Source organism: Ochotona curzoniae, unplaced genomic scaffold, assembly GCF_017591425.1.
Source record: "Ochotona curzoniae isolate NIBS_2020 unplaced genomic scaffold, NIBS_Ocur_1.0 contig_883, whole genome shotgun sequence".
In the NCBI taxonomy this organism is placed as follows: domain Eukaryota; kingdom Metazoa; phylum Chordata; class Mammalia; order Lagomorpha; family Ochotonidae; genus Ochotona; species Ochotona curzoniae.
In genome coordinates, this window is record NW_024466599.1 from 74,924,294 (window position 1) to 74,951,726 (window position 27,433).

Sequence of the window (27,433 nt, forward strand, 5' to 3'; positions counted from 1 at the left end):
GTTCATCATGCCACCTCAAAGCAATGCGCCATTTAAAACTTCAGAATTTTCTGTTTTGTTTTGTTTTGGCTGGAAACCCAGATTTTACGAAGAGAAGGAGAGACCAGGGAGAAAGTTCTTCCATTTGTTGGTTCACAGTAAAATGGCCTCAACGGCCAGAGCTCAGCCAATCTGAAGCCAGCAGACAGAAGCCTCTCCCAGGTGTCTCACATGGGTGTAGGGTCCCAAGGCTTTGGGCCATCTTCCACTGCTTTCCCAGGCCACAGGCAGGAGGCTGCATGGGAAGTGGAGCATCAGTACCCATACGGGATGCCAAAGCTTGCTAGCATACGATTAGCCAATTAAGCCATCATGCCAGTCCCCAAAGCTTTTGAGTTATTCCTGAAATCTTTCCATTTAATATTTCAGATCATGGTTGACTGAAACTGCAGAAAGTGAAACCACAGATAAGAGGGGAACTATGTATGAATTCTGCAGCTACTTCCGGGCCAAGAGCAAGGAAAACACACAGGTTGGACAATCATGGCTAGTTATGTGGAGAGCTGGGATTCCAACCCTGCTAGCTCAGCTCCAACCAGACCCTCAACCAGACACCACCCTGTGCCCCACAGGCTGCTCCAAGCCTGGATAAAGGATGGGCACCAGCTGACTACAGTTCCAGTCAACACCTGGACAGCATTCTTGTGAGACCCCAGACATGGGCGTCATCTCAGATCCTCTCCTGGAAGTTGTTCCTGGGGAACAAAGCAACTTCAGGCACAAGGCTCCTTCAAAGCTGTGCAGCCAAATCTCCTGCTGAAGACACCTCTGGCCTTAGAGGAGCCTTCAGCTCCTTATCCCATTGCCCTATTTGCCTTGGGCAAACTCATATACAGAATAATATGTGCACACACCTCAATGAAACAGGATATATGACCTACATCCCAGGCTGGCCCTAAGCTTTTCTCTAAGTTTCTGCAGCCATCTGCTTAGCAATTCAACCCTGAAATTTCCAGGAATCGGCAACAACGTACTTGGGCTTGTACCAAAGGCAATATGAAAATGAAGACCCGGGGCAAGCGCTGTGTCATCAGTTAGGCCATCCCTTGCCATGCCTGCATCCCACACCTGAGTGCTGGTTGGATTCCAGCTCCTCTGCTTGGCTTCATTTTCCTGCTAATGCAGCCTAAGAGGCAGCCGCAGATGGCATAGGGCTTGTGCCCATCACCTGCCTGGGAGATGCGGCTGGTATCTTGGGTTCCAGGCCCAGCCCTGGCTGTTGCAGGCATTTGGGGAGTGAACCAGGACATGGAAAAGCACTCAACTTCCTCTCTCTCTCTCCATGTGTCACTCTGCCCTTCAAATAGTTGAAAATTCAGAAACAAAAAAAATGTAGACACAATTTAATTGCCTTTTCAAACCATCCTTTTATGTGACAGAGACCAAAAAGCTTTTTATAGTATGTGGGATGTTGCAATGATTTGAAAGAGTATCTAAAAGAAAAGTAAGAAAGGAACTGGGACCAGCATCTTGTCGAAGTGGGCTAAGCTTCCACCTACAGCACTGACATCCCACAGGGATGCCAGTCCGAGTCACAGCCACTCCACTTCCAATCCAGCTCCCTGCTTATAGCCCGGGAAAGTGGCGGAAGATGGCTCAAGCACCACAGCACCTACACCCACGTGGGACCCCTGGAACAAGCTCTTGCCTTTGGATCGGCTCAGCTCAGGCCACTGCAGTCATTTAGGCAGTGAGCCAGAGGATGGAAGATTTCTGTTTCTCTCTGTCCCTTCTTCCACCTGTAATTCCACCTTTCAAATACAAACAAATACTTTCAAATAAATACTTTCAAATACAAACAAATACTTTCAAATAAATACTTTCAAATACAAACAAATGCATTAAAAAAAAAAACAGCCTAAGCCCAACCCCTGTCTTATCATCTTGATGACTGCCTCCTTGCGGATATGGGCACCTTAACTATCCATGGCTGACAGCTGACAATCCTCTTTCCAGGCCATGCTAAATCAAAATTATTTAAATACATAAACACACAAAAGTGCACACATGTGTACATACATATACCACACATATACTCCATATAAATGAGTGGGTGGTTTGTGTGTATAATTGTGCATACATCGCATGCATGGGTGATTGCAAAGGTTGTGGAAGCATGAAGCTAACGGTATATTTTTGTTGCAAAAATTTTAAATCTGTGCATAGTTTGTTTCATCATATGCATTTCCCAGTAATCAAATATTTTGCACCAAAACTCCTTCATACTTGAAGTTCACTTCCCTACACAATTTTTTAAGTATATCTTCATATATCTCACAACAGTAAAATCTAAGAAAGAATTTGGGGAGGGATGAGAAGAGGTGAGGGAGAAGCACAACAAGAATGTGGGTTTGGGGGCCCAGTGCGGTAGCCTAATGGCTGGAGTCCTTGCCTTGCACAAACTGGGAAGGCATATGGGTGCCATCCATATCCTTGCAGCCCTGCTTCCCATCCAGCTCCCTGCTTATGGCCTGGGAAAGCAGTCAAGGATGGCCCAAAGCCTTGGGATCCAGCATCCGTGTGGGAGACCTGGAAGAGGTTTTGGATTGGCTCAGCTCTGGCTGTTGTGGCCACCTGGGGAGTGAACCAGCAGACAGAAGACTTTTCTCTCTGTCTCTCCTTCGCTCTGTAAATCTGACTTTAAAAAATCTTATTAAAAAGATTTAAAAGAAGAAATTTTTAAGATTTCTCTGAAAAGGGCCCGGCACGATGGCGCAAGTGGTTAAGGTCCTCACCTTGCACACCCGGGATCCCATACGGACGCCAGTTCTAATCCCAGCAGTCCTGCTTCCCATCCAGCTCCCTGCCTGTGGCCTTGGAAAGCAGTTGAGGATGGCCCAAAGCTTTGGGACCCTGCACCCGCGTGGGAGACCCGGAAGAGGCTCCTGGCTTCGGATTGGCTCAACTCCAGCCGTTGTGCTCACTTGGGGAGTGAATCATCGGATGGAAGATCTTCCTCTCTGTCTCTCCTCTCTGTATATCCGCCTTTCCAATAAAAAATAAAATAAATCTTAAAAAAATAAGATTTCTCTGAAAAGCACAATGTCAAAGACAGAAAGCAAACACTTCTCTCTGTTGATTGACTCCTCGAGGACCACAACAGTCAAAGATGGGGCAGGCTGAAGCCGGGAGCCTAGAACTCCAACACTTCTCACTGGTGGATGGATGTGGCCCAGGGGCTTTGCACATCTGTTGGTTTTCCTGGGGGCGTTAGCAGGGAGTGGGATCAGAAATGCAACAGTTGTAACTCAAACCAATGCTCTCCTAGGAGCACCTGCAGCTAAACTCACCTCAACAAACCCACCTCACCTCAACACTGGTCTCAAAGGCATGACGTCAAGGCAGTGCTGGCACGCCACACAGGTGTCGGTTCTGGTCCCTGCTGCTTCTACCCCTGCTCCAGCCGCTTGCTAATGGCAAAAGATGACTCATGTCCACATGCCAGACCCACAAGAAGCTCCAGGCTTTAAAGAGGCCCAACTGTGCAGTCATTTGGGGAATGAAACACAGGATGGAAGATTCCCTCTCTCTTTGATTTTCAAATAAATAAGTCTTTTCTGAAAAAGGCATTTACATCGGGCCCAGTGGCGTGGCCTAGCGGCTCAAGTCCTCGCCTTGAACGCGCTGGGATCCCATATGGGCACTGGTTCTAATCCCGGCAGCCCCGCTTCCCATCCAGCTCCCTGCTTGTGGCCTGGGAAAGCAGTCGAGGACGGCCCAAAGCTTTGGGACCTTGTACCCATGTGGGATACCCGGAAGAAGTTCCTGGCTCCTGGCTTCAGATCGGCATAGCACCAGCTGTTGTGCTCACTTGGGGAATGAATCATTGGACGGAAGATCTTCCTCTCTGTCTCTCCTCCTCTCTGAATATGTATATCTGACTTTCCAATAAATAAATAAATCTTTAAAAAAAAAAGACATTTACATCATAGTATCTTCCTTAACTCTCAAATAGGCACAGAGAACTGTTCAGCACTAGGCAGCTGTCTTATTTCACATGTATTATTTTCATGAATAATTTATTCAACAGCAGCGATTGGACTATAAAGAAAAGATCTTTTTCTTAAAGTATCTACATGGGCGCAGCATGGAGACCAATGTTGTGGTTCCGCCAGTTAAGCTGCCACCTACAACCCTAGCATCCCATATGGGTACTCAGTTGTCTCCTGCCTGCTCCACTTCCAACCCAGTTCCCTGCTAATGTGCTTCAGAATGCAGTGGAAGTATCTGGGTCCCTGTACCCAGGTGGGAGATCCAGCTGAAGCTTCTGGCTCCTGGCTTCAGTCTAGCCCAGCTCTGACTGTTGCAGCCATTTGGGGAGTAAACCAACCTTGAATCTCTCTCTCTCTCTTCTTCTAACTGACTTTGCAACTCCCACTGGTTTGCCTGAGGGCCGAGTATGTGGTGGGCAGAATCAGGTTGGGCTGCAACACCCATTTGTTTGTGTAGAAGATGGGGCTGGAGGCAGAACTGACCCAGCAATTGCAACCACCAGCATATGCATAAGATGACTGTGCCGGATGCTGTACTGGCACACCCAAGATTCAGGTCTGGGATCACCTCAGACATAGATTCTTTGAGGATCCTTCCAACTGAACTGCTGATCTCAGAACCCCAACCATGGAGAGAAGTGCAGGCTTCATGGTCTGACTGTGGGAGTGGATGTGTCAGAGATGGGCCTCCTCAGTGCCTCAGCCGGAGCAGTGGACAGCATATCCAGGTGCACATGGAGGATATGGCAGTCCATTGCAGCCTGCAGAGGACACCTGGCACCACAACAGAGGACTGACCAAACCGATCAACTACCCCAGCCAAGTGTTGGCAGCGAAAATCTGGACAAACGGAGACTCTAAGGTGGACTATGTCAGCCAGTAGATTCTGGAGAGATTTCATCGTGCTTGGAATGGTGAGATTGGCAGCAATTCAGAATAGCTGAACTATCAAAACCACTTGAGCAGTGCCCTCGGAGCATGCCCCACATCAGGGACCCTGGGATGGGTGGGAGGCTGGGTGTGACTTCTCCCCTTATCTCTCCTCTCCCCCCAGATACAGCAAGCAAAAAATGTGGAAACAATGGTCTTACTCACCTTCCTCTAGCCCTTGACCTTATCACCCTGATCAACTATGCAAAGGTCATCAAAATTTAAAATAAGGAAGAAAATAATGCAGAAATTTGCAAGAAGCATCCGTCCCTTTCAGATCCCTTCTATATTCCACACTCACTGAGTAGCTACATCGTTTTTTAAGAAAGAAAGACAAGCCAAGTTTGCCACAGAGGAGATGAGCTGTAAAACATGAGCCAGATCATTCAGCAGAATCCAATACCTGGCTACCACAATTATTGGTTTTGTTTTTTTTTTTTCATGTATTCCTAACGAGGACTGGATCTGGACCAAGATAAGGACACTTAACCCTAAAAGGAAAACGTCCTTGAGTTTTCTTAAAGGATCTCAAAATTGTAATATCAACGTAAAGGAATAAGGCAAATGCTGAGTTCAAGTCAGCTCTAGAAAGTCAGGCTTTTTAAAAACAGCTAGCTCTAGGCTTTCAAAACTCCTCCACCAGAGCTACCTAAACGAAGAACAGAACTTTTACAAACCCCTGTCTCTCAGCTTTGGCTCAGAAGATTGCCATGCGTGGTAGTGAGTGGGGGCAGCAAGGCAGAACTAACAAAGGCGGGATTGCCAGGACTCTCACCATGCTTTACTGCAACGCCCTGCCATGTTCAGTTAAGGGGTTTCAGAATCCAGAAGTCCAAATCCAAAGTATTCACTGAGTTAACAACTACTAAAACCATCGATTTTCAGAGCGGAGGGAGAAACGGCCCTGCCCCCTCATCGATGTTTATTAACAATCACTTATGCAGCACCCACAACAGAGTGCCAGGCTTTGTGCCAAGGGCTTTCCACACGCACAACCCCTTCCCAGGATCCGCGCACCTTGTCTGACATCACCCCCACAGGTCCACAAAGGAGATCAAGGCGCACGACATTCAGCAAACTGCAGGTGCGGGATTGGAACTCACAGCCCCAAACCCATCACCACCTGGGCCCTGGGGGGAGAAGGGCTACCGCGGCAGGATTCCAGTCAAAGCTCTTTCTATTACCCAAGGAGGTCTTGCACCACACACCAGGGAGGCAGTCGATGACCGTGGAGCCTGCTTGGCTGGCAGAAATAAAGAAGAAAAGGAAGCAGATGACCAAACGTCCCTTCCTATCTGACCACTGAGCCATGAGCCCTCGGGAACTCACTGGGGGGAGGGGTGCGCACCATGAAGCACCCCTCCCCCCACCACAGACAAGCCACAGCTCACACAGACAGCAAGCCCTCCTCACACGCCTGCTCAGTGCCTTAGCTGTCACCAGTTACACCCACAGCTGCCTTCCCGGATGGATGTGGTGCCAGCCACAGCAAGTCGTCAGTGACCAACCGAAGCTGGGTGACAGCACCCAATAATACAGGCTATGTGGGAACCTCTACTCCCCAGCCCCACTGCAGCGGCAAGTTGGCTTGGTGAAGGTCCTCCAAGGAACCCCCGGGGAAGAAGCAGCTACACACAGCCAACTGGACAGCCTTTACTTCCTAAATTCACCCCATCCCCCAAACACCACCAGAAGGCTAGGGAACCAACTTGAACCTGCAGCTCCAAAACGAAACGCAAAGCAAAAATCACAATATCTTAGCAAGGGCAGCAGCTTCCAGACCCTCGACCTGATGCTGCAAACAGCGGTCAGGAAATCCCTCGTCCTCTACACAACCCTGCCTGGTCTCCCAGGGCAGGGCAAGCATGCAGGCCTGAGCGGTAACCCCGCGTCTGAGCGCTCAAAGCCAGAGTAGCAGGAGAGCTCAACTGCAGCGCTCAAACCACGCAGTAAGGAACAGCCCGGTGCAACCCTCCCAGGTCCCCTTCCCGGCCCAACTGAGTCAAGAACCAGCATTGAGACCCTTCCCCCGTCCTGACCACACACAGTCACCCGACATTGACTGACCCCGCACGCGCGTGCACACTGACCTGCCACCCCTGCAGGCACGCCGGCCCTCACGCCGGCATACCTGCCAAGTCACACACCTGCCCCGATGGCACAGACACTTGCTCTCCGCCCCCTCCTCGCAGCTGGCGTCCCTGCCCGCAGTACACCTGCTGGAGCGCACCCCTCGGCCCCCGCCGGCCGCCGCCCTCGGCACTCACCGGAGCCGGCGCCAGCCGTCCCGCGCCGCCCCGCGGCCTGGGGCCCGCCGCCCGCTCCGGCCCGCGGTTCCTGGGCTGCCCGGCCCCGCCGCCGCCGCTTCCCGTCACGTGGGCCCGCCGCCCGGCGCCGCGGAGGGCGGGAGCGCCGTGGTGCCCGAGCCGCCCGGCCGGCCTCCTCGCGCCGCGCCCCGGCGTCCCCGGCTGTGCGCCCCGGAGCCCTGCGCGCCCCGGAGCCCTGCGCGCCTCGGGGCCCTGCGCGCCGCTGCCCAGCCGGCGGGGCCCTGCGCGCCGTGGAGGGCGCTCGGCGCGTTCAGCTGACGCTGGCCGTGACCGCCGCACTCGAGTCTTCTCCTCCCCCCACCTAGGAAAGCCTGGGCTTGGCCCGGCTCGCTAGCCGCCCTGTTCTCTAACGCCTCAACCCGTCCCCACCCCGCCAGGAAAGGCCCGGTGGAAGCTCGCGGGAGCACCTGCTGGAGCCAGGAAGGGATCCCGGCCGAGCCTCAGCCCACGGGCATCCGCCAGCCCCGATGGAAGTGCTCTGTTGGGAAGGGCAGCCCTTCCCCGGGTTCAGGGTTCCTGGACCCCTGGGACTGTATGCAGCTCCCTGAAGCCAGGGCGAGGACCGCCTGATATTTTAGAAGAATCCAGAGGCTGTTTTACCGACTGCTTTTAGGAAAAGTGCATCAAGTGCATGAACTCCTCTTCAAACCATAATCCGATTATGCTCGGACAGAGTTGTCTGGGCAGGAGGAGCAGCAAAGGGCCAAGTTTTCCAGCCGACTTTCAGTGACTTTCGAACCTGCTGACGACCTTCAGCCCAGTTTTCTTCCAGCCCCCAGGAATGTAAAACAAAGGTGTTATCTGAAGCCTGGAGGCCCTTGCCCAACTATCTTTTGGTCTTCTGTTTGAAAGAGGGAGGGAGAGAATGAGGCATCTAAACAAATAGGTTAAGCCATCAAAAAGGAACTTCCTGTGGTCTGCCCCATCCCCTTCTGGGGTGAATTTAGGGTGCAGGCCTGAGCCTCGCTCCTGGGTGCTGCCACTGTGACCCAGTGGGTCACCAGTTCAGCCTCCAGGTGGGGGACAGGTTACAAGAACAAAGATCTGTAACCAACAGCTGCCTTCCAGGCTGAGCAGCAACACACGGATCTGCAAGACCCAGGGTCCATCAGACAGGGAACGAGTTTGTGAAAAATGTACATTAAAAAAAAAAAAATCTGTCCCCAAATAATTGTATCTTTAAATCTGCTCTCCATAAACTTTTTGAAACGTCCGCCTTTTTGTTCATCCTCAGTCTCACACACACATGTGCACAGGACAATTCTGTAGTTTATGCAAAAGATATGTGTTCTAAGACGAACTTACTGCGCAGATACAATGAGTGTCTAAATAGTTCTTGTCCACGCTGACAACTTCACATCTTCCACTACTCTGAGTACCCTACTCACCTTCCTTCTCTGCAATGTAAACGTTTAGGGTGTAGGGGTAGCGTGACCCACGTCTGCAACTGGGACCCTCTGTGTCCTTTCCATAAGATCCATCACCATTTCCATTCGGGCTGGCATGATGGCTCAATGGACTAATCCACTACCTACAAGTGCTGGATCTCATCACAGAGGCTCTACTATCCCATGGATTGGCAGATCGCCTATGCTCCCCGGGAAAGTCAAATGGAGCATAGTTCAACCTTACCAACTGCACTTTTCCATGGAGACCCTGGATCAGTTTCCCTGTCAACCTTGCCTGCTTGATCAGATCTCAGCTTTTTGGCTGTTTGCAGCCTCACTGGGAAGTGATTACCAGCGGATCTGCAGTAGATCCTTTTTCAAACTCGTTGTCTACTCCTCTACTGTAAAATATTCCATCCCAATAACAATACAATACGTGTTTTTTTAAAAAAAAGTCAATGGGTACATATTTTTTTATTCATAATCTGATGATCAAAGACATAGACTTCATTCACAATCCAATATCCATGCATCTTTTTTGTCTAAGAAGACTTCACAAATACAATACCAACTAATGTGTTGCTTACCACTGTCACGTTCACTTTTCCAACCGTGTAATCATGATACATGTCCTTTCTTTGGCAAATTCATGACCCACAAATCACCATAAAAATTCCCAACATCCCCCCCCACTATAACAAGAGACCCCATCTACAACTCAAAGTCCTGAGTATACCACTGTATTCATGACATCACACCAGTTCGCACACACCATTTACGCCAAGTACTTACTAACACTACCGACTCTACTTGGCTATGCGCAATTCACAACACCCCTACCCTATAGTTTAGCCCCATCAGTTGATAACAATACCCTCCATACCCCCAACCCAACATCACCCATCAATATGGGCAGCTGGTTACAAAGTCCTACAACTGTCCACTCCCAACGCCACATTTCCCTCACCAGCTCCCGTGCTTGTGGCCCTGGGAAATGCTGTCAATTTTCAGGATTAAGCCCTAAGCCATGGGGGCCCGCATTCCCTACGTGGGGAGTTCCCGAAGCAGGCTTCTTGGCTTGGATCACCATCCTCATTAAAACTCTGGCAAACATTGTCGCATCCACTTGGGGCAAAACACTCACACACCACCAGATCCCACAGATCTTCCTTTCCTGTCATGCTCCTCTGCCTTTCTAATTATATTATCCAACCCAATCACTTATTAAACAATTGACGCCCAGTCATGATTGGCCAGGAAGGAAAGCGTGTGCTGTGTGTTTTGTGCCATCCCTCCTCACTTTGTTCTTGTCCACTGAATGTCCAAAAAAAACCACGATAATCAAGACATGGAGCCCAAAATTACTTACTGTCACTACTAAACACACACCACAATCTAACTATCCACCAGGAATTCATCTCAGCCTACACACCTCCACACTTTTGGAACCTAGTCCACAGAACAAAGAAAAGAGGAGCAGACTCACAGCCAAACTGAGTTCAGTATCACAGACGTAACCCCAAAGAGGTGACCAGCTACCGATGTGTGGACAGAAGCAGCCCGTGACTTAGGGTTGAGGATGTTCTGAGAGCTTGGGGGAGTTCAGAGAAATGAGGATGTGGGCAGAGGCTAGAATTGCTTTTTGAGGGCACTTTCAAACTTGATAGGTTTTGCACCCTGGGAAGGTAGAAGGAGATGTAGGTGGATCTTATCAAATGGCTGCTGGATGCAAAAGGTCTACAGAAATGCAGTGTAAAGGTCCTGGGGGACACTGCATTTGGGAATTCTAACAAGGGAGCCAGACTTGGGTTCTCACCCCATCACAGGTAACTACTACACTTTTAGGAGGTTTGGTGTGATCATCTTGGTTTGGCTAATCATCTTCCTGCAAGCACCAGAATGCCTCATGTCTCGGATGCTTCCTTCTTGATCCAGCTCCCTGCTTATGACCTGGAATGCAGTAGAGGCTGGGCCAAAGCCTTGGAACCCTGCACCATGTGGGAGACCGGGAGGAGGATCCCAGCTCCTGGCTTTGGATTAACTTGGCTTCAGCCATTGCAGCCATTTGAGGAGTGAAACAGCGCATGGAAGATCCTTCTCTGTCTCTCTTCCTCTCTGTAAATATGTCTTTATAATAAAAATAAATATTAAAATATGTTAAAAACCCAAATAATACATTTTCAAAATTGAGCCTATTCTTTCTGTTGGAAGTCACACTCTACTAGTGACAGTGATTCCAGCCCCTTCCTTTTCGTCAGGGTGATGTTTGAGTGGGAGACGCCTGACCTACCTAAAAGAGGAAGACATCACTCCCCCATCCGTGGTTCCTAAGTAGAAGCGCTCTGTCCATTCTGGTGCTCAGTTCCCTGTCTTTTGCTTTGGGTCTTAAATAGGTCAGCCATGTTAATGGCTTCCTTGCCAGGCAGTGAGGGAGGCATTTGAGGCATCAGCTTTGCACACCCAAGTCTTTCCACAGCCTCTCCAGCAGAACTGCCTCCATCGGTCCACTGCAGCAGAGCCCCGCTCTACCAAAGCTCTGTGCAAGAACGAGTGGGCAGCCCTCTCCAGTCTGCCTCCCTGGAGCCAAGGGAGAACCTGCAAATCGCATTCCATCTCTCCTCTCCTGATTTTTTGACAACATTCCCTTTGGAGCCTTTTGCCTCAGACACCTAATATTAACTCATCTAGTTTTTTTGGCGGGAGGGGGATTTATTTACTTTTATTGGAAAGGCAGATGTACAGAGAGGAGGTGAGACAGAGAGGAAGACCTTCCATCTGATGATTCAGTCCCCAAGTGACCGTAACAGCCAGAGCTGAGTCGATCCAAAGCCAGGAGCCAGGAGCCAGGATCCTCTTCCAGGTCTCCCACACGGGTGCAGGGTCCACTGGGATTAGAACCGGTGCCAATATGGGATCCCAGCATGTGCAAGGTGAGGACTTTAGCCGCTAGGCTACAGTGCCAGGCCCTATTTGATTTAGTTCCAAGCAAAGAAATACTTTGATGGGCCTGGCATGATGTCTCAATTGGCTAATCCTCCTCTTGCAAGCATCAGGATTTCATATGGGCACCAGTTTGGGTTCCAGTTGCCCACTTCCCATCAAGCTCCCTGCTCTTGGCCTGGAAAAGCAATTGAGGATGACCCAAAGCCTTGGGACCCTGCACCCACATTGGAGACCCAAAAGAAGCTCCTGGCTTTGGAATGGCTCAGCTTTGGCCATTGAAGCCACTTGGGGAGTGAATCAATGGTTTTAAGATCCTTTCCATCTGTTTCTCCTTCCCATTGCAAATGTTCTTTCCAACAAACATAAACAGATTTTTTTAAATTTATTTTTTGAAGATTTATTTTTATTGGAAAGGCAGATATAAAGAGAGGAAGATCTTTCATCCAATGGTTCACTTCCCAAGTGACCACTAAAGCCGGTGCTGCGCCGGATCCGAAGCCAGGAGCCAGGAGCTCTTCCGGGTCTCCCACACAGGTACAGGATCCCAAGACTTTGGGCCATCCTCAATTGCTTTTCCAGGCCACAAACAGAGAACTGGATGGGAGGCAGGACCGCCGGGATTGGAATCGGCAACGATATGGGATCCCAGTGCGCAAAGCGTGCAAAGGGAGGACTTTAAACACTACACTATTGTGCCGGGCCCAGATCATTTTTTTTTTTTAAAAAAGGAAATACTTTTAAATTGGGAAGTACTGGAGAGGGGGGGAAAAAAAGCTCTTTGCCACAGAGTCTTTTTTGTGGATACAGAGCTTAAAGTTTCAGGTTAGGTCCTTGGTTCAGAAAACCACATGGAACAAGAACATGGCGAGGACTTGCAGCCATATTCTCAGACTGTTAAACCCAGCTCTTTTCCCTCTTGCACTATCCTGGTACTTCCCCTCGATGACAATTAACACAGGCTGTGTCAGATTGTGAAGCAGAGGCACAGTTACCGCTCAGCCTGTGGCCCCAAGCCTCACAGCACAAACATGGCATGCCAGAGCTCATCTCTGCCGCGAGGAAGCTACAGCTGGGAGGCATGGAGCGCTGGTCCGAGTGTGGCAGGAGCCAAAGGGCCAGTTGAAGTCTGGACAGCCCCAAAGCCTACCCTTTCTGCTCTTTGCTAGATTGTCTCCCATGGTTAAAAAGCAGCTTCCAGTCTGTAGCTGCTGCTCTTTGCCAAGCACGTTATGCAATTTCTATAGCATTTTCCTGATGCCGTCGTTGCATTAGAACAGAATATGAGCAACTGCCTGTTCCCAGCCCAGACTCCTCCCCACGGGGCTGTTTTGCCACTGGACAGTGAGCTTCCCTCTCGAAGAGGAGGAGGGGATGATGCCAGTGACAGGGTTTCAATGCTAAGAACAGCACCTCACATTTATGATTCAGAATATCATTTATGCCCTTACCCTCCAACCTGGGGCATTTCAATACCTGCCTCACCTCTAGTTAAGGGTTCAGTCATTGTGGATGAAAACTGTCTGAATCTCTCCCAAATGAGTGCTATGGGCACTAAAAGGAAAGACAGTGATGGCTTGGGTCTCCTTTCAGTCCTCAGACAGTTTCAGGACCTAAACTATATAAACTAGCACATGCATCGGTGATTATGAAAAATTGCCAAAGTATCTCCCAGCTTTATTTTGTTCTTTCGACACAGTGTCTCATCTACTTTTCACTACTCAAGATTTTATCTTTTGGTATTCTCAGTTCATGAGCATAAATCTCCCGGAAACCGATAAACAGTCGGAAACAAGTCATTCCATTTAAACCTCTTTCCCATTATACAAAAGTGCAGATTTCTTAACTCTTAACACTAGCTGACTCCAACTATAAACTTGCATCAACAAATGAAGTTCATCAGCCAAATACTTAAGAGTCTTGTTGCTTCTTTTTTTTTTTTTTAAAAAAAGATTTTTGTTTGAACGGCAGCCTGTGATCTCGAAGTTTCTCAACCTCAGTGCCCTGTTTTAGAGGCATGATCAAAACGCACGGGTCCTCCTCAAAAAGCTTTTCCCAGACAATCCCAGTAAAACGCAGCCAAGTTCCAAGAAGCGTTCGCGGTAGCCGGCGTTTTCTTGGCTGGCTGTTCTTTTTCTTAGGTGATTATATTCTTATGTTATTATAATTTTCTTAATTCTGAATGTGAAGGCTCTTTGACCCTGGGGTTACAAACTAATGTTTGGCCGCACAGGGGGCTGATGAGACGACACACAATAACCGGGCTGACAGGAGAAGTGACTTCGGGTGGCCGGTGACCCGTCAGGGTCAATGTCCGCCACCTTCTCCGATTCCCTTCGGCCTCCGCCACCCGACGTCACCGCGGACGCACTCCATCCTGGCCAGCGGCGTGGGCTTTGCTCATTCCTTTCTCAAGACTCGACATTCCTGTTTTTTCTTTCTTTCTTTTTTAATCCCCTTTGTTTTCCCTCAGCGAACACGGAGCCCAAGGACGCCCGCAAAACCGTACCCGGCCACCAGAGGCCTGACAGGCGCGCGGCGCGCTCAGTGACGTCACACAGGGGTGCCAGTCACTTCCGGGCCGCTTCCTTCTCGAAGCTTTGTGGGTAGCCAGCCGGGGGGTCTCCTGGCGACGACGATGGCGGGGGATGTGGGCGGTCGCAGCTGCAAGGACTCGGAGCTGCTGCTGCACCCGGAGCTGCTGTCGCAGGAGTTCCTTCTCCTCACGCTGGAGCAGGTTGGGCACGCCGGGGCGGGTGGGCCTCGCTCCCGGCAGCCCGCGGTGACGACAGCCCCTGCCGCCGGCGTCGTTTCCTTCCTGCGGGGCTGCTGACCACCCTCTTCCACCCACGCAGGCCCCCGTGTGTGGAGAAGAGGCGGGCTTGGCGTCTCGGCAATCCCTGGGGGATAGGGCTGCACGGCCGCGGCCTGGGTGTGAGCAGGGGCTGCAGGCAGCGAGGGAGCGGGTACGAGCGGGGAATGAGGCTGGCCGAGTCGGTCAAGGGTGCATCCCGCACTCCCCAAGCAAGCCGCTTGAAAGAGGTGCTGATGGCGGGTCCCAGAGAGACTGGACACACACCGGCCGGCAGCGGGGTGGGCAGGAGGTGTTCCTGGGGGCTTTTGTGCTTTTCCAAAACTTCAGTATGCTACTTTCCCACGTCCTCCTAAGTGGGTGCCTCTGGTTGACCAGCTTCTTCAGGACATCAGAGCCGCCTCCTTCCCCCTCACCCCCACAACAGTTGGTAAAGCACAGATTCCATCCCGGGGCCACGTCCATGGTCAGTGGATCAGGGATGTCCCGACACATTTGTATTTTAAACCAGTTCTGGCTGCTAGTCCGAAAGCCACAGATGGAGAATCTTTGCCCCAAGGTGCAAAATAATGTGACTGAGTCCTTGGGGAATGTGGTCCAGAGGAATGCTGGGAGTGGAGATGACGTGGAAAGACACCAAAGGGCCACCGTAGGGAAGAGGGGAAGAAAAAGCTGGAGATATTTCCACCCATAAACAGAAATGTGTTCTCCACAATCCGTGATGGAAGTACGGGGAGAGTTGGTGTCTGGTCGGGGTTGCTTGCTGACAGCTGCCCTGGCTCGGGGCCTTCCCCCATAAGTGCCTGTGGCTAAAGCTGAAACGTGCTTCAGATTTCTTAACACACTTGACCCAAGTTTATTGGAAGACATCATTGGTTGTACTGAACCCAGCGTTGTCAGGCGTTTCTCATTTGTGATGTCATTTCCACGCTCGGTTCTAGATGCAGACTTGTCTGGGTGCCCGTTGCCTTGCATCTGCTGTGTGTTGCAGCGTGGTGAGGAGGTCTGAGGGGGTGATTAGACAGAGACGACTGGACCAGACGCATGGTGCTGGGGAGGGAAAGCAGGCTGCCCTGGCGATGTGCCGTTGTTGTCAGCTGTGAGAGCTGCTTTCCATCTGCACGCTGTTCAAGTCTTGGAAAGAATCTCAATTCAAGAGCAAGAACGAGTGCGAGCCCGGGACCTCCGTCCCTCTAGCCTGCTCCTAACGCTCAGGGTAGCTTACTGGCACAGCGTGCTAACTGAGGCCGTTATTAACTTATTTCCCGTCCCCTTGATAAATTATAAAGATGCTCCTGGCGGGGTCTTCATGCCTAGTGTGTTGGCTGAGCTGTTGTGAGTAGCAGTGCTTCAGTGCGGACATGCGGCTGTTGTCTGTCAGATGACGCTGTAATATTTGCAGACCTTAAACCGCTTACATTGTTACAGGACTTTGATTCATGCTTGTAACTGTGAAAGTGGTTTTCTAGCATAGTATTGAAGGAGTGCCTTACCTTGCTAGCTAAGAAGATGATTAGTTATTAAAAAATTTATTTTGCACAGAAAAACATAAGTGTTGAAAACGACGCACGAATAAACAAAGACGATCTCACCGATCTCTATGTCCAGCATGCAATCCCGCTGCCTAGGAGGGAGTTGCCGAAGAACAGGTGGGGCAGAATGATGGAAAAGAAGAGAGAGCAACATGAGAACAAAGCTGAGGCCAGAAGGTACTTTCTGATTGTTCCAGTTTTCATGTTAAAACGTGTTTGATTTAAGCAGTTTGCTTTGCTTTTTTTTTTTTCTCTCTAGATAGACTTAATTTAAAAAAAAAAAAAGTTTTTTAACCATTATGGAGCACCATGAGGTGTTGAGTGCCTTTTTGCTCTTCTCTAAGTTAGGATTAATTTAGTTAATTCTAAGAATAAATTTGAAGGAATTACAGAGAGAAATCGTCCATCCTCTGGTCCCATTTCAATATTTATGAAATATTCCATAAAATCACAAGAGAATGTTTTTTTTTGTTGTTTGTTTGTTTGAGAACTCTATGTTTGATTGGTCGACATCTGATTACTTAGTCCAAAGTGTGCCAAGTTCAGTAAGTGAGCTGCTAATATCTTCCATGTCTGTGTACCCCCAGTGGGTGTTATTGATCGGTTGCTTAGTTTATTTTTAGGGCCTTGTGCTTATGAGGCACCCCTTTGGGCAGTACCCTAGAGACAGTAAGAAAGGACTGGGGAGGGAGATGGATGGAGGAACACATGGCTCCGGGTTAGTTGGTGGTTTGAATGCATTTCATGAGTGAGATTATTCCCCAGGCATGAGACATGTCTGCTGCTAATCTTTAAGAAAGGGTGTACAGGGCCCGACACAGTAGCCTACTGGCTGAAGTCCTCATCCTGCATGCATCGGGATCCCATATGGGCGGGCACCAGTTCTAATCCTAGCAGCCCGGCTCCTCATCCAGCTCCCTGCCTGCGGCATGAGAAAAGAACTTGAGGATGGCCTAAAGCCTTGGGTCCCTGAACCTACATGGGAGACCTGAAAGAAGCTCCTGGCTCCTCGCTTTGGATCAGCTCAGCTTGGGCCGCTTGGGGAGTGAATCGGTGGGTGGAAGATCTTTCTTCTCTCTGTCTCCTCTCTGTAAAATCTGCCTTTCCAATACAAATAAATAAATCTTTTTTTTAAAAAAAGGTGTACAGTCTTGCTTTTGATCAAGACTAAATTTCAGTTCAGATTAGGCATTTTAGTTTCATATTCATGTTGGTTGTGTATTCATGTAGGCTGTGCGTTAGTGTTCAGGAAGCCTGTGGAATTGTAAGCTAAGCTTCTGCCCGCACTGCATCTCCTATGTCGCTGATTTCAAGTTCTGTTGTCCCACTTCTGGTTCAGGTCCCTGCGTGTGGCCAGGGAAATCGGCGAAGGCTGGCTCAAGTTTTGGGTCTCTTCCCCCATGTGGGGGACCTGGAGGAGGCTTCTGGTTCCTGGCTTCAGATTGGCTTCTCTCTGGCTGCTTCAGCCATTTGGGAAGTGGGCTAACAGGTGGAACGTCTCTCTCTGTCTCTCTCTCCTTTGCTCTGTAACTCCACCTTTCAAATCAGAACAATTTCTTTTTGAAGAGTGGAAATTAGATTTTCAGAAGCTAAATATGAAAACTTTCCACTTATCCAAATGTTCAGTGAGTTTAGAAAGGCCTGGCTGTAGAGGTGTTTATGGAATACAGTAGCTTATTCTGCCCCGGTGTGGGCTGTGGCAGGGCTACTCATGCAATACTTTTATTGGTCATTATCCTTCCTAAGTTACAACAAAGATTTATTTACTTTTATTGGAAAGTCAGAGAGAAGGCGATACAGAAAGACCTTCTATCCACCGATTCACTCCCAGATTGCTACAATGGCCAGAGCCAGGAGCCAGGAGCCAGGAGCCAGGAGGTTCTTCTGGGTCTATCACGTGGGTGCAGGGCCATCCTCGACTGCTTTCCCAGGCCACAAGCAGGGAGCTGGAAGGGAAGTGGGGCAGCCAGCACGTGAACTGGTGCCCACATGGAATCCTGGAGCTTGCAAGGTGAGGATTTAACTACTGAGTCATTGTACTGGGCCCAGTGATTTCTTTTTTAAGGAACTATCCTTTGAAATTCTGGAGATAGTGGATTAATCGGTTTTTAAAAATAGTTGTACCCTTGTGTATTCTCTAAAGTCAGCTTTGCACTGGTAAATATTTTCAATTGTAAAGCACTGGAAAATCTCATTTCCACCAGTCCGTGTTCAACAGGTTAGTCTTATCAATAAATCTTGTTTTTTGTTGAACTTTGAGCACCAGTGCATCAAGTTGCCCCTCTGGATGGGTTTGACCAGAAGTACGTTCTTTTGGTTCCAGGGATAACACTGTAGATGGATTAAGAAAAAGACCCCTCATTGTGTTTGATGGAAGCTCAACAAGTACAAGCATAAAAGTGAGAAAAACAGAAAATGGAGATAACGAGCGACTTAAGCCGCCCCCTCAAGCAAGCTTTACCAGCAGTGCCTTTCGAAAATTATCAAATTCTTCAAATGTTTCACCCTTAACTCTGTCTCCCAATTTGCCTATGAACAATAAAATGGAACACAGTGATAATGACACTAAGCAGAATCATGACCTAACACATAGCAAAAGCCCTTCCTGTGTCAAGTCCCCACCCTTGTCCCCTGTCGGAACTACGCCTGTGAAGTTAAAGCGAGCCGCCCCGAAGGAAGACGCAGAAGCTATGGTAAGTCAGGGCCGGGTGGGGGCCTCCTAGCCTGAGCTAGTCAGCCCTGTGCTGTTCTGGAACCTTCTAATGGCCTGGTTTTTATATCTCATTACTCAGGTGTTTGAACCCTGGAGTTTTTTTTTTAAGATTGATTTTTATTAGAAAGGCAGATTAAAGAGAAAAGGTGAGACAAAGATTTTCCATCCATTGGTTCACTTTCCAAATGGCTCCAAGGGCGGGAACCTAGCTGACCCCAAGCCAAGAGCCCCTTTCTGGGGGGGCACAGGGTCATGAGGTTTTGGGCTGTCCTCCGCTGCTTTCCTAAACCACAAGCAGGGAGCTGGGTGGGAAGTGGAGCAGCCGGGGCACGAACCGGTGCCCACATGGGATGCTGTCACCACCACGGTGGAAGATTAGCCAGTTGAGCTATTGTGGCAGCTCCCTCTGAACCCTGGAATTTTAAAGTTTGTAATTATGTTTTTACAAGTATATTCAGTTTATTTCGGCTTAAAATGCTTGAAGAGAGAGTGTGTTAAGTAGTTTTCCTAGACAGTTATCATTGAGTTTAACGATCTTAGAGGTGAAAGACAAATGCCCGTTTATTAGGATAAACCATAGGGTCACGCATTCGGGACCTGACCTTAAGTCTGTCATTTGCACTTATCTTGAAATCGACACCAGAATCTTGGAAGAGTTGCCCTTTGACACCTCTCTTCCTCAAGAGTGACTGGCTTTGGAAGGATTGCGGAAGTGATATGGGACTCTGTTAATGCTGTGCTCTACGATATTGAAGCATTTGGATTTGCTGGCAAAATTGGTACAGTTATACCAACTTTTCTTAAAGATTTATTTATTGTTATTGGAAAGTCAGATATACAGAGAGGAGGAGAGACAGAAAGATCTTCCATCCGATGATTTACTCCCCAAGTGAGTGCAACGGCCGATGCTATGCATAACCGAAGCCAGGATCCAGGAACTTCTTCTGGGTCTCCCACACGGGTGCAGGGTCCCAAGGCTTTGGGCCGTCTCGACTACTTTCCCAGGCCACAAGCAGGGAGCTGGATGGGAAGTGGAGTTGCCGGGATTAGAACCGGCACCCATATGTGATCCCGGTGCGTTCAAGGTTGGGACTTTAGCCGCTAGGCCACACCGCCGGGCCCGTAAGTGTGTGTTTAAACAGCTTCATGGCTGTTATTCCTGTCATGGACTTTGGCTTGGTTGTCCTCTTCTGATGGCCTGGCAAAAGGACCTGACTCTCCACACGGATGGACTTTGGACAAAGAGAACGACTCACCCTTACTTGTGTTAGTTTAGTAAATGCTGTCATAGGCTTGTGAGGTTGGCTTTGCTATTCCCATTTCATGGTTGAGGAAACAAAGGCTTGGAGGGTTTAACTCTCCATTCATTTTAAGTGGAACTAAGCCAAGTACGCTTGCAAAAACCTTGATCATCATGGATTTTAAAATGCCAGGGGTCAGTGCCTGAGGTGAGATGCGAAACTCAGGATGTAACATGACAGAGTTGAGGACTGCAGGCTACAAAGCAGGGTCATCCTGAATCCCAGAGTCAGTGACCAGGCTGCTCCCGGGCTCCCGTGTGGCACAGCGTGTTGCGTCCGCTCCTTCAGCCACCCTCGTGCGGCTTAGAGGCTGCAGGGTCCAGCTCAAGCAGTAAGGAATGAGCCTCCTGGCTTCTTGCTTTCAGGGCTCCACCCACCCAGAGGAATTTTACCTCAGTGCTGTGATGTTACCTGGATTTGAGAATCTTATGCTACTGATTCTGAACTGAGAAGTTGTATGGGGACATGGACAAGGCAGGCACGAGGCAGGTCTGAGGTGGTCAGCAGGTCTCAACTCTGTGTGAGAGAGGCTCACCTAAGGAGCTGCCAGAAACCCAGGGTGCTTTTGACTTGTTCTGGGGAAAGCAATGGTCTGGGTGTGTTCTAAGTGTTGGGTGGTTTATAGTGCAAGCCTGTGCAAGCCTGTGCGTTTTCTTGATTGCTCAAGGATTCTCCACCAGGTGGCAGCAATGATTCCCCAAGAATATATCCTTGGTAAACCGTGGTGGTTTCAAATGTTTGCTGGCATTTTTCTTTACATTTCTGCAGGTATAAACTGTTTCCGCTCATGTCTTTCAGAATAGCCTGAAGCCTCCGGAAGCAAAGAGGAAGATACAGCATGTCACATGGCCATGAAGGAAAGTTTCCAGAAATGTAAATATAACTGTAATTGTAGTTTTTCAAGCAGGTTCACTTATATTGACAGTATTCACAGAGATCCCGATTATTGTGGCATTTTCTTTAAGAAATTTAAAAATAGGTTTAGAAGAATAGTATTTTTTTTTTCTCCTCCTTTTTCAAAGATTCTTGCCTTTCATCTCTGGATAAGCAAAGAATTTGTTTTTAAAGCAGTGGCTTCATATGCATTTATGTTTACACTAGTCGAAGCATTAGCTGCAAGTCTGGTATAAAACATCTAATGGATTTTAGAAATTATAGTCTCTTACAGTCTTTGGGAAAATCTGAGATTTTTTTTTAAACTCAGATGTTTTACATGTTTTTCATTTTTATTAAAGCAGAAGCGTAGAACAGTTAATCACAGTATTTTCATAACTCCTGCCACACTCACCCTCCCATCTTCACCAAGAAAATGTTTTGTAGTGTTGCTGCGGAGCCCTTCAGAACGGACAGCTAAAACCACAGCTGCTGATCGCTTCTTCCCGCCCGGAGAAGGGCCGGTCAGCGCTCACTAAGCCGCCTCCCCCTGAGCCGCACACGGAGCTGACCCATGGTGACCGCACTGACCCTTCGCGAGTGTGTGCCTGTCCAGGCGTCTGTCGCAGCGGCTCGGCAGGAGCAGCCCGTGGTCTCTCTGTGAGCTGAGCCGTTTCTCCCTCCTGGCAGCCTAATCCTTTCCCAGTGAAGTTGATCTAACAGGGTGAATAAACATGTTGGCAGTGGGACCCGATGGTGGTGAGTGTAGAGGTAAGGAGGCCTGTAAGAATTCTGGAGCGTAGGAGATTCCAGGACGTGTTGGGGGGAGCCTCAGGCTGGTCTGGGGGAGCTGCACAGGAGGAGCTCCTGGAGCCGCAGACGGCTCAGCGGACTGGCCGCTGGGCAGCGGACAGACGGAAGGACCTGGCAGGTTTCCTCATTCGTTTTTTGTTCAGGTGATACTGTCACTATGATTAGCGAGTGAAAATCCGTGAGAAAATAGCTTGCCTTTGTGACTGTGAGTTCTAGTACCTACTTTGCCCCTGTGTGTTTCTAATGAAAAGCAAAATATGCTTTCTGCTTTTCTCTGTGGGTGGTTGATGCTCAGCACGTTTTAGAGGATTCTCCTCTGCCGATTGGTTGAAACAAGCATTGTAGTTTGTTTATTGCATAGCCTTGCAAAAATGAATTCAGCCTTGCAGGTAACGAGTGTACAAAGACTCTAACCCAGTGGTGTTTAGCCACTCTGCCCTTATTTCAGACTCTAAATTTGTAAACAGATGATGCAGTTGTTATGCAAACATATTGAGTGTTGTACAAATTGTTAGCGTTACAGTAAACTGTTAAATGTGTAATTATCTGCAGGGCTGATCGATGAGGTATTGGTGATGGGCAACTGTGATCCCATCCGTAAATACATGCTAAGAGGGATTTTTCAAAGTGCAGATTTTGAAGTAGAATGACAAATGATATTTTGCATTCAGTTGTCCCCTCTGCTTTCATCATTACTTCTCTCTTATTTAAGAGAGAGTTAGCCACTTGACGATTTTCAGTCAGTAGCAACTTTTAGTTACTCAGTGAAATTAATTTTTAATTTGTATATTTAACTTACAGAGTAGGTTGGTAATAACAGCTGAACTGTGTAATATTGTTGCTTCAAATTGAAGTTTATAAACTTTCAAACTCGATGCTCATACAGCAGCATTTTATTGAAGTCTTTTGAGTTTAAGGCATGGAGAAGCACTGACTCCTCTGTACTCCGTATTACATGGGCCTGCCGTGGCGGGGCGCTGTGCCTCCTGGGGGTGCAGGCCCATGGGTGTCTCAAGACTCCTCCATGCTCAGCCGTGCTGGGTGACTGGGGATGTGGGGCAGCAGCAGGGGGCATCTCACCCGAGACTGTGACTTGCTTGAAAAGGTCTGAAGGACTCGTTTTGAATGGTGAACAGTTTCAGAACATCCTTCCCTCACTGACATGGTTTAATGTGCCGCTCTTGATCCTGTATTGCAGGACAGTCAGATTTTCTTTAGTTGGAGCAGGCAGATGTGTTGGAGCCAGAAGCCAGCTCTCAGGTGTCACTCCGGGCACCGCTGTCCGTGCAGAGCAGGTGCACTTTGTCTTTGCTCGTTTTCCCTTTCTTTGCTTCTTCCCCCCTCTTGTACTTTCCTCACATGCTTGCTTTTTTTCCTTCCATATGCTTTCTCCTGTAGATCTTAAATTTCAGGCTTCAATTTGCGAAGTGTGTTTCTTGGCCTACTCATTCCCTGGAGGATGAGGCAGGCTGACTCGGGCTCCTGCAGCTGAGGGATCATAGATTGCTGTGTAGGTTCTGCAGAGGGTCAGGCCCCCGCACTGAACTGCTTCCCCGTGGCTCTGAAGGTTGTACAACTCCCCGGAATAGCCTTCTGATCTAAACAGCTACTAGGCTCTTGGAAATTCGGTTCTACTACTTACATGAGGCCGTAATGTATTTGCTGATACTTAAATCTTCAGAATTGGGATTATTATTTGAAATAGTACTTTGGTTGACTTAAGTTTTGAGAGATGATTCTAAAACCCTTCTAGAGACTCATTCGATAATAATGAACTGTTTGAAACTTACATTAAGTAAAACTGCCAGTAGATTAAACCACATATGTATGTGAGCGCTTCCTCTAATTTACTACTGGGGAACTTGAGTAGTTTGTAAAGGTGGCAAAATGGTCAAATGTTTTTAAGTGTGCTCTTTTATTAAATGCTTGTGCAGGTTTTGTAATTCAGTACAGAAAAGTTTAACCTTATAATGTGCATTTTTTGTATATAAGAAGTCTTTTTAAATAGCCTTATCCTTATTTAAATAAACTAAATAAAATTATCTTGAGTAAGTTTGTCATTGATAATAAAATGAGAATAAGCTCTAAAATGCACTGATGAGTAAACAGTCTAGAACTCTGCCTCGATGGGGTTCAGCCATGGTCATGATAGTCCAGCCACACCTTTGGATCCTGGAGATGGGAGAGAGGCTAGAACAGCCTGGCTTGGGGGATGTCGGTGCTGCAGAGGCCAACCTGTTGACTGACACAGTACTGTGAGGGATAGGAACTAGTCAGTGTTCCTTTAAAGTGGTACAGACCGGAAATTCATTGCGAGTTCGGGGTGACCCTTTGGAAAAAAAAAAAAGAAACTGAATTTTTATACACTGGGTGTTAATGCTGCTGAATTTTTTTAAAATTTTATTTTTGATGATGTTTACATAGTTGATCAGGGTGGGAAGGGTCGAGGATCAGGGAATAGTAGGTGAGACCATTGGTTACACTTTTTTTCTTCTTGTATATGCGGGGAGGGGGGGAGATACAAGAGGAGAAACCATGCCCAGTTTCCCACCTGTGGCATTACCCAAGATGTTCCCCACCCAAGGTCTTGCCAGGGTCCCCGCTGTGGAGCATTTTCTGAGCATTCTGCTCATTTGGATTTGATAGTTCTGAGATGGCTGCTGATGCCACCACTCCATGGAGGAGGAAATCCTTTCAAGGTCGATTGGCCGTCATAGTTCACCTCCGAGTCTTCATTGCTTCAGAAATTTGCTGTCAAGCTTTGCTGGGGTAGTTGATCAGTTTGTTCACCCCTCCATCCTCAGCAATCCAATGGGTACTGCAGCCCAAACCAGCCTGCCAACACACGCTCGGCTCTCACATACCTCAGGAGGAGCTGCAGTCCAGTCAAAGCAACTCCAATAACCCTCACTGGCCTGGTCCCCCAGCTCCTGTTCCTGTGCCTGCCAGCATGTGCAGTGGACTGCTCCGGTCTGCCCCATATCCCATTGAGATTTCGTATACATCACTGGACTTTGAAGCCTACCTTGACCCAACCGACTCTACCCTTCAGCCAACACTCATGCCAGCAGGTTCTACTTCCTGTCCAGCCAGGCCCGCCCCCAGTCCTAGTACTCACCAGTGGGAGTTGCAGCCCATCAGAGAGGATCCCACAACCTCCCCATAGACTCACTCCCGACCCCAGATATTATGCTTTCTAGGTGGTATTTCTGTCTAGCCTTACAGAACTTGTCTCCAGTCCTGGCACTTGCCAGCTGAGGCTGCAGTAAAGCCCAGGCAGGCTGCACTTAACTGCAGCTCATGCATGCACCAGTGGATGTGGTCACTTAGCCAGCCTGGTTCTCTCTTTAACACAGCTCACATGCAGGCCAGTAAGTGTTGTAGCCATACCCAGCCTGGCTTTCATCAAGACCCAACTATCTCTCTCACCAGTGGGAGCAGTGGCCCAGCAGGGAACCCCTGCAGTCTTCTACCTGGCTCACCACTACCTGCCTGGGGTATTAAGTGTGTTGGTGAGTGCTGTGGTCCAGTCTGGCATGGCCTACCTCATATCAGCATTCACCAGTGGGTGCTGAGGCCTGGCTTGGCCCAGCCTGCCCCAAGTTCCAGCTGATGCTGGTGGATGCTATAGCCTAGTTCAGCCCATCCAGTTCCAGTCCAGGCCCTAATGTGAACTGGCTGGTGTTGCGGCCCCACCCTGGTTTTCAGATCTATCTGTGGGTACTATGAACCAGCTTGGCCCAGTCCTCCCCTAGATTTGAGCCATGCATATGCTGGTGGGTTTTGTAACATAGCCTGATCTGGACTCCTCCCAGGCTTGGCTCTTGCTTTTACCCAAGGGGACTGCATCTTGACATAGTTCTCCAGGCTCCTCTATCAGGCCACCTCGCAGTGGCAGATCTTGTGTACACTGGTACTTGGCCTACTTCCTGTCCTGGCATTTACGAGCAGGTACAGCAGCCTTGTCTGACAAGCCCACACCCATTCCAGCTTATTGTTGGGTGTGACAGCCAGCCCCACCTCGTCCACCACCAGACCAAGCTCTCATGTGGTTCAGCGGGCACCAATCTAATGCAGTCTGTCCTACAGCCACTTTGGCTATTGCGAGTACCAGCAGGTGCTGGAGCCTGGCCCAGTCTGGCACACCCCAGGCCTAACAGAGGGATACTGTATCCCTGTTCAGCCTAGTAAGTCACCCCCATTCTGGCTTTTGGGCTCACCAGTGGGACCTATATCCCAGCCAGGGTGTCCCCTTAACTCCCCAGCCAGTCCAGCACCTAGCCATAGATATTGCATGTTCAAGTGTTTGCTCTGGCCTAGCCCAGCATAACCCATCCTCTGCTTTGGTCTTTGTCATTGGATCCTGCAGCCTGGCCTAGCCCGGCCAACCCTTAGTCTCACTGGTAGATGCTTCAGCCTAGTTCTGCTCAGCCTGTCCCCATCCCTAGCTTTCATGCAAGCTGGTAGGCATGATAGCCTAGGCATGGCCCGTACCCCATCCTGGCCCTGCTCATGCCAGTTTACTATGGTTTGGCTTGGTCCACAATCTAAGAGCCTACCCACACAACTACCAGCAAGTGGAGCTTCCTTACCCAGCCTGACCAGTACCTAGCCCTGACTCTCATGCTCAACAGTGGGAGCTGCAGCTTAGAACTAGGAGAGCTCCCCAGGTTCCACAACAGGCCAACTCCAAGACAAAGATCTCAGTTATACCAGTGGATGCTGTAGCCTAGTAGGGGAGTCCCCACATCTCCCCTGCTAGCCTTGGATCTTGTGTGTGCTGGCGTGTATTTGACCCCGCTGTCGGTCAAATGAGCCCACCACTGTCTCAGCTCTCACTGGTGGGTGTTGCAGCCTAACCCAGGTGGAAGTGGCCCACACCCTATCCTGGCTTTTATGTGTGCAAATGGGTGTTATGGTCCGGCCCGGCTCTGTGCGCAGAAGCAGGTTCACACCAATACTAACGAGCCTGCTCTAGGCTGCCCCCACCCTGCCATGGTAAAAGCTATGACCTAGTGGGGGAGTTCCACAGGTTCTCCTACCAGCCCCAGATCTCATGTGTGCTGGTGGGTGCCATGGCCCTGCTTGGGATGATCCTCAGGTGCTGCAGCCCAGCCTTTTCTCAGCCCCCGCTCCCGCAGTTGTCAGTTGAGTTCCTGTCAGGTGAATTGAGTGGCTCAGCCTGGCTCAGCTCATCACCACCCCTAGTTCTGGCACAACCAGCAGGAGCCGCAGTCCCACAGAGGTGAGATCAACATTCCCCTGCAGAATCTGCCCCCAGTTCTGGCTCTCTTGTGTTCTGGTGGTGCTGCAGCCCAGCCTGACATGGCCTACCCCTGCTTTGAACTCAGTGGTGGGAATTGCAGCCCAGCCTAGCCAGGCATTCTCCCCAGCCTCAGTTTTCATGTTCACTGGTAGGTGGAGGGAGATGCTACTTAGCCTCGCTCGGGTCTCCCATGTGGGCAGGTGTCTTGGCCTGACCTGGTGATGCACTCTGGCTTCCCCTCCTCTAAACCGCTCCTTGCCTACCTGTGAGTATAGTGGCCCAGTTGATGGAGGACCACAGAAATCCCTGCTCCCCTATGAAAGATGCTGTCAGCCACTCCTGCTGCAACACACCCAGACCCCCTTCTCTGGGCAGTTTGCAGCCTCCCTGCCTAGAGTTTGCTGTATTCCCTACATAACTTAGAAAGAGAAAGAACAGGCAAATATGCTGGCATATAGTTAACACAGAGTTGGCATTCACCAGGCCCAGAGTGCCCATCAGCTGTTG

General features: G+C 49.3%; 2 protein-coding genes across 3 annotated transcripts in view; one reads left to right on the forward strand and one right to left on the reverse strand.

The window, feature by feature from the left end:
• The window catches only part of TGFBRAP1 (transforming growth factor beta receptor associated protein 1), a 65,915-nt gene extending 58,628 nt beyond the window's left edge, over positions 1 to 7,287 (reverse strand). The window contains exon 1 of the mRNA XM_040993880.1: positions 7,229 to 7,287. The gene's annotated coding sequence lies outside the window, so the exon portion shown is untranslated. The remainder of the gene's footprint in view (positions 1 to 7,228) is intronic.
• Positions 7,288 to 14,209: 6,922 nt separating this feature from the next.
• Positions 14,210 to 22,288, forward strand: CUNH2orf49 (chromosome unknown C2orf49 homolog). Of its 2 annotated transcripts, XM_040993883.1 has the most exons (5): positions 14,210 to 14,353; positions 15,971 to 16,137; positions 18,284 to 18,410; positions 18,534 to 18,653; positions 20,773 to 22,288. In XM_040993883.1, exons 1-5 carry the CDS (start codon positions 14,255 to 14,257, stop codon positions 20,827 to 20,829), a joined length of 570 nt encoding a protein of 189 aa, XP_040849817.1. In that variant the 5' UTR covers positions 14,210 to 14,254; the 3' UTR covers positions 20,830 to 22,288. The 2 variants fall into 2 exon arrangements, with proteins under 2 accessions (XP_040849817.1, XP_040849816.1); XM_040993882.1 differs by having other exon boundaries at positions 18,284 to 18,653.
• The last annotated feature ends 5,145 nt before the right edge of the window (positions 22,289 to 27,433 follow it).